This window comes from Lycium ferocissimum, chromosome 7 (genome assembly GCF_029784015.1).
Source record: "Lycium ferocissimum isolate CSIRO_LF1 chromosome 7, AGI_CSIRO_Lferr_CH_V1, whole genome shotgun sequence".
NCBI classification, from domain to species: domain Eukaryota; kingdom Viridiplantae; phylum Streptophyta; class Magnoliopsida; order Solanales; family Solanaceae; genus Lycium; species Lycium ferocissimum.
Window position 1 is genome coordinate 42,985,974 of NC_081348.1, and position 7,405 is coordinate 42,993,378.

General features: G+C 39.9%; 1 protein-coding gene across 1 annotated transcript; it reads right to left on the reverse strand.

Moving 5' to 3' along the window:
• Positions 1 to 805: 805 nt before the first annotated feature.
• Positions 806 to 6,865, reverse strand: LOC132065207 (protein ALTERED PHOSPHATE STARVATION RESPONSE 1-like). The gene is made up of 4 exons (XM_059458481.1): positions 5,298 to 6,865; positions 4,655 to 4,857; positions 3,801 to 4,024; positions 806 to 2,800 (listed from the first exon to the last, which is right to left on the reverse strand). Exons 1-4 carry the CDS (start codon positions 6,826 to 6,828, stop codon positions 2,074 to 2,076), a joined length of 2,685 nt encoding a protein of 894 aa, XP_059314464.1. The 5' UTR covers positions 6,829 to 6,865; the 3' UTR covers positions 806 to 2,073.
• Between the last annotated feature and the right edge of the window lie 540 nt (positions 6,866 to 7,405).

Here is a 7,405-nt window from a genome sequence, read left to right on the forward strand (position 1 = left end):
GATCACGACTCTTCTTGCATTGTCTAGCATGAATAGATAAGATTGGAATCCATTGTCTTGCATTAATATCCTCAACTTTTCTTTTAACTGACTACTTATGATTCAAACCCACTTGTCCCTGGTTTTAACTACTTAATTTGAATATCGTTTTATTTTTTTCTTTAACTACTGTGTTGAGTATACACTCGTTAAATACTCGTATGTTACATGCTAGCTTGTTTTGCTACTGCTGTATGGTACAATTGTACATCCTGCATTTTTTTACTATTCTTTGGAGGATGCTGATCCTAACAAGAAGTCGTTACGTTTGAGGCTTCAGAAACTTTTCCCACATTCTGGCTGGTTATAAGTACGAAATAATCGAAGGGCCAAAATGATGTTGGATTGTTCAATTTAAAAAAGAAAAAGAAAAATTGATTTGTCCACTTAACTGATCTGCAACGTTTTGTGAAAGTATACTGCGGCTCTGACAGATAGGATTTTGATAAATTTAAGATAGAATCGGCAGATGAGTTGGAATAATGACTGCAATCAACAAATTTGAACATTGGAAAATGTTATACTGCGCTGATATTATTATTACCGGTCGTCGGAAGTTGATAGGAGGCATATATTCAAAGTGCAGCTTTTTCCGTTAGCTTTCAAAATCCCTGAATTATGACATACCCCTTTATCATATAAATCGGCATACCACCATTTTTCTTAATTTTATAGATGTGGTATCAAATTTCGCGATAAACATGAACACATCTCAACATATTGACAAATACGAGCAACAATTTATTAATCTGGTAAACAACCGACGTATTCAACACACCTCACCTCAAATAAGAATCTCTGTGTTATGGACAACTAAAATGACTTATGTTACATACGGTCAGTAAGTTCAGGGTTAGCTTAAGTTGAAAGGCGGAACAAGGGAGCTGTCCAACTTTAGCCATACAAGTTATCAGCGGACAGAATGCACTATATATCATAAAAAATATATCTGGGTCATCTATGCAGTTCTATATACACAATAATTTAAGATAAAGATTATTATCAGAATTTTAAAGAACAAGCCCCTGTACAAATTTGAATACAACTAACTTACACGAGTATTATATCTCTGTTCTCAGGCTGGTCTGGTGCCAGGCATCTGGCAGTCTCAATGACTTGCGTCTCCAAACAGCCTCTTCCCATGTTCCACTGGTGAAGTCTCGATCCAACTGAAAAATGACCAAATACCGTGAGCCTTGAACGAACAACTCTTCATGTTCTTTTCCTTAGATGGACCCTGCTTGCAGTTTAGATGCCAACCTCACTTGCTTATTTGCATCATTATTATCACAATGATGCTGCCGTCTGTACGTGAACATGGCCTGCCATAGCTCAGATATCTCTATCAATCATTTTCTCAAAATACCAATCAACAGCAGCTCCAGGAGGACAGCGCACAAAGTTTCCCTTCTGGCTCAATTTAGTTGGTGGCTAACTAATCTGCCAAGGGAACCGGCTGGCCACCATGTAGGGCTCACTTGAAGCCTAAATGGCGCCAATGGGGTGAACAACGAACATGTCACTTAGCGCCAAGGTAATCATAGCACGTCATAATGTCTCCAACCACTGACACTTATAAATACTTGAATTTGACAGAGGCATGGCATTTCATAATATACGTCTACACTAGCTCAGATTGGTGCCTTCCTGGGGTATTTAATCCCCTCCTCCTTTCAGGTTCACAGCTAGTCTAATTCGAAGCCCTACCACTGAAAAACATGACACTTTCTGCTGCATCCAAAATAGGAGATTCAAGAATATCTGTTCTGACATCGGCAATAAGTTCCCATTGCAAAAACCTCAAAGGCACATCATCAGTATAATATCTGCCATAAACCTCCGTTCCCAACTGAAACTGATTGAGCTGTGATATGATGTTACAGCAAGAGCAGTGAAAGCCAACAAGGTCTTTGTCGCTCCATTTAACATTGTCCCCTTGTCTGGAAAATCAATAACCTACAACGGTAGCATAATAACAGGCACCAAGGAGGAGTGACATTTTCAAGGTAATGCAATAATAATTTCTCATGCTCTTCAAGCAAGATCATCTTCTTCAATGCGTTGCAAAAGCTCCTCGTACACTTTCAAGGATTTGGCAGTAAACCTTTCCATGGCCTCAAAAATATGTCTCAGACCAGCCTGCAGACTACTATTTTTGCTTGTGTCACTCTGGTAAACGACATGCCTATTTAATGAGAGACCACTTTCATCCCCAGAAACAAGTACTATTCTTTTTCCCAGTGCATGAATCCCCTTTTGTATCTTCTGGTCCTCCCTCTCCAGGTTCTTCACTTTTCTCTCCATACCCTTGTGTACCATCATCCTTTGCCGCATTTCATGTTTATCTCGCTCCCAGAGCTGAAGGACATTCGATGCAAAATCTCGCATGCAGTCAATAACCTCTTTCTCAGAAACTCCTTCAATGGTTTGTGACCATTGATTACAAATGACAAAAATTGGGGGAGCACCAATCCTGCCCGGAGAAAAGGGAACTCTTCCATCAGCTGTTTCTTCAGGCACATAGAGAAGACATTTCATTAGCCAAGTGTTTAATGCTCTCACATAGCCCTTCTGTGCATTCACCCAGCAAGAGAATCTCAAAGTCCAGTTCAAAAGCTCCTGTTCAAGGTGCAGAGTCGCTTCAAGATGAGCATCACTCAAGTGTTTGTGAGATGCAATGGCATCTAATCTTTTGGCTTCTCCAATAGCCTGGCATTGGTTATGATGACACTCAAGCATGCCTTTCCACATTTTACTTAACCTACATAGAATCCACATAAGAGAAACTTACATTAGATAACTATTTGGCCAAGAAAGAGATAAAAGTTCAGCGGCAAAATCTGAAACCGATCCAACAGTACTAGGACTAGGCATTATATATCAAGATAAATCCCACAAAGCATCCCATAGGATCCAGATGTCTGATTCAGCTTTGCGAAAGCAAGAATCCCCTTCAGGAGTATCACAAGAAGCTATACATTTACATCCACCCTTGACTTTCCAATAAAGACAAACTACAATGTACACTTGAGAGGGCTGAATATGTAGGTCATAGCTTCCACATCCTAATAAACAAGCCAATTTTTTAACAAAGTGAGTTATAATACTTTCATTAAAGCTGGGAGCACAAAAAACCTCGCCTATACAAGTGGTATACCGAAAAGTAGACGACATACAAAGATACACGATTCTCTATGAAAGACACCCAATCTTCTATACCAATTGGAACCATGTGTGCACCAAAAGAAACTAGGATTAAAAGGTTGTTTCTCAGATCTACAGAAACATTCTCTAACACCTCAAAACTAGGAACAAACAAGCCAATTTGAATTGCATGGCGAACAGTTTTAGGCATTACCATGCGCTCATGAAAAAGTTTTAAGCAGTTACCCAGGTGGCACACTAAATACAAAAAGTACTTGACGAACACATCACAAGAAATTTCTAAAAGCCCAACGAAAGGGTACATTAAACGAGAACCATCGCATTGGGATCCAAATCAATTTCTTGAAATCATTCAGGGAGATCAATATACAAGACTTTAGATGGTGCGGCAGCTTGGGGGCATACAATGATGACATTACAATATCCTTGCAATAAAAATCAGAAACAGTAATCAAAATGTGGCAAACCAACACTTCTTCTCTTCATCTAGTGCGTTTATAAAATCTAATGATAGGCAAACCAGACAGAGAGTTCTTTAATATCTCATTAAAAAGAAGGTATCCATTTCATCCAGAAGACTCAGAAAAAAGACATACCCCTGAATAAGTACATTCAGTTGCGGCCATAACTCTTCATCCCTCATCTTGTTTATCTTCTCAGAGATCTTATCAACAACCTGAATCGCAATTCTAATATTTGTGGAGAGACTTCTAACCAATTGCCTTGTCATGTCAATCTTGTGAGCCTCAGCACCCTTTTGATCTAATCGCTTCAGCTTTTCAGATTTCCTTTCATGAAGCACCCTTATCTTCTCCTCAGACTGCAAAACAGCCACCATAAGCAAGGGAAAGCATTATATCACAGGAAACACACTGTCATTACTAATTCCGTTATGTTCAACGCAATATGAATTACAACTAGCACTACAGCTACCTTTGTCTCAAGGGTATGGTGTGATTGAAGGGAGATATTTTTACATTCCAATAGTAAGAAAGGGGATAAAAACTCAAAGGACTAATTTTAGGCCTGACGAAAGTGAAACGCAAGGTTATCCATGACAAACCAAAGGGGGGCATATTAGGTGGCTGCTATAAGAGAAGTAAAGTTCCCAGAAAGAGGAAATACAAGCAACACTAGCCACAGAAGTTTGCAGACAATTTCTGTTAGAGTGAGACAAACATGACAACAGATGAAGATACAACATTAGCAAATAACATTAGAATGATAACAAGTTCAGATTTATTGCACTTGCATCTCTGGATTATCACAGATTTTTTGATAACAAGCTTCTAATTCACCGAATGCCAATTATCAATAAGCCACTTGCAAGACACACCAAGAGATGCAATGAGACCAGTAAATACTGCCCTCCATTAGAAAAAGAAGTCTAAAGCATGTTTATAGCAAACAATGGGAAAAAAAATAGTCTACCTACAAAACGAAACAATACCTTAACCTCCTGATACAGTTTCTTCTCCCAGAGGTACAGCTTGTTTAACGTTGAAGAAAGGTTCTTGTACCTTGAACTAACATCTCCTTCCACATCTGAAGCAGCAGGATCAGCTATCTGAATCTCAGCACTCTTTGACGTAGAAGGTTGTGATGACACCACGGATAATGAAGGGGTAATCGCATGCAACATCTTGGAAGAAACTGTTTCCACGAATTACCAAGAAATGGAAGTTAAAAATCAACTGAAACGGCCTCAAATCCATTTACTAACTCTTTTTTTTTTTTTTTTTTTTTGAGAATGGTGAATCAAACTACTAACATGTCCAGTATACTATGCAACAGCAAGACTTAGACTGTATTCAGAAACAATCCCCTATTGTCATCCACAAACCTCTCGAGCATAATGATGAATAGCAAAAAAAATCATAACTTGATGTCACAATGAAGTACATAGATATGTGGAAGGCATAAAAACTAAAACTGAGATCACAATTAAGTACCTAGATATGAGGGAAAAAACCAGTATCATAAAAATAAAGTTAAAAAAAAGGCTAAAACTTGATATCACTAACTAACTATCAAGTACCTATATATGTGGAAGGCATAAAAACCAAAACTGGAAATGACTAACCATCAAGTACCTTGATATGTGGCATGCTTACGATTGTGAGGAACCTTTCCAACCTCGAGCACCTTAGCAAGCTCATTTCCATATTCAGAAGCTCGCTCAAATTGAACCTGAATCTCTTTCACAACATCAGAATCGTCCTTAAATGCACGAACTTTGAACCCACCGCCAACATTTGACTTCCCTTCCTCATCTACCACTTTCTTATCCACAACGTGCACCTCATACTCCACGTCCTGCTCATTCTCCATCGACGCAACACTTGGCCTCCCACGATATATCGCCTCCGAATCACTTTCCTTCTCTCTCTCCTCCTCTACCAAGTGGCCTTCATTCTCGCCTTCGACAAACTTCTGATGCCCGTGAACTTCCTTAACAACCTCATGCTCGAAATCCTCCTCTTCTAAATCAGGAATACCTTCTTCTTTCCTCACTTCCCTCAAATCTCGATTGGGCGTATACGGTGTAACGTAATTAGTACTCTCAAGAGTCTCGAATGGATTCAGAAAATCCCAAGGTGAATTCCTCGGTGGAGATGGTGGTGGCGGCGGCGGTTTCGACGTCGACGGCCCGGCTCCAGACGGCGGCGCTGGCGGAGATGAAACACCGTATGGCCCACCACCGTAATTGGGATAAACCGGATAATTGTTGTAGGAATTAGGGTTAGGGTTGTTATTAGTATTATTGGGATAAGGAGAAGGGTAATATGAAGAAGAAGAAGAAGAAGCTTCACCCATACGAACAGTCGCTGGACTTATTGGTCGTTGTTGATAAGTCACCGACGGCGTCGCTTGTTTCCTCATGTAATTCATATGCATATACCCACTCGAACCAGCTTGATATGGTGCTCCGAACCCAGCACCACCACCCGACCCGACTGGATAAGGTGCTCCGTACCCACCACCCGACTCGACTTGATATGGTGGCCCGAACCCACCACCAACACCCGACTCGACTTGATACGGTGCCCCGAAACCACCAGCTTGATATGGTGGTCCGAACCCCCCACCACCACTACCCGACCCAGCTTGATATGGTGCTCCGTATCCACCAACTTCATATGGTGGAGCACCGAAAGGTAGGGTTTCATGATCAGCATAAGTGAACTGGTTACCATACAGATTATTATTATTACCATGAGTAGGGGTTCGGGTTTCAGTATGATGATGTAAAGATTCTGAACCGGAATCATCATCTGAACCGGATTCAGAGTGGAAGTGAAGGTGTGAACCGGAACTGGAGTGAGAATCGTGACGTTGGTGAATAACAGCAGCCGGTTTTTTACCGGAAGGTTGTGGAAGGTCAGGTTTCCGATTGAGAATCGGAGAAAGAGGAGAAACGGGTGAAGGTGAAGATTCGGGTTCAAGTTGATGTTGGAAAAAGCGGTGAAGTGAACCGCCAACGGATTTTAAAGAGTGAAGATAAGCTATGTGGGCTTCAGCAAAAGCGTAACGGTGGTGAATAGCTTGGTCTAAAAAGGAGCAACGTTCACGGCAGAGTAACACCGCCGGTAAGTCTTCATGTTTAGAGGTTGCACACCCCATAATAATAATTTTAATACTTCAATTGGGGAAAATAAGAAAAGGGGAAACAAGGCATGGTGATGATGGTATAGTATAGTGAGAGAGAATTATTAGTGGAGAAAACAGAGAGCGATGGATCAACGAATGAAGGGTAAAGAGAAAGAACAAGAATGACAAAAATGGTCCCTTATCTTTGAGTTTAGGTTCAAATGTATGCATTCAACAGTTTTGGTCATTTAAGTTTGTCCAAAGTTGACGGCTTTATGTCAAGTATTCACCAAACTCTCTATCTCTCATATTTGATGAGAACTATGAAAATAAAGAGAAATTTAGCAGAAACTCACATTTATAAGTATAATTTTTGTAATTTCTGCTATTTTTATTTCATTTCTAAAGTCTAGTGCATGCTATTCTTTATATCTTTTTAATGTTTAGTGTACATTTCTGTGTTCCATATCTTAGGATTTGATGGGATTGTCTTGGTATTATGGTTAAATCTTTTTCTTTTCACTATTTCCGTCAAATGTAACAAATATAAATTATTAGATATTAGACAAAGACTAAAAAGTGTTAACTTTTGGTATCAAAATTGACCAGT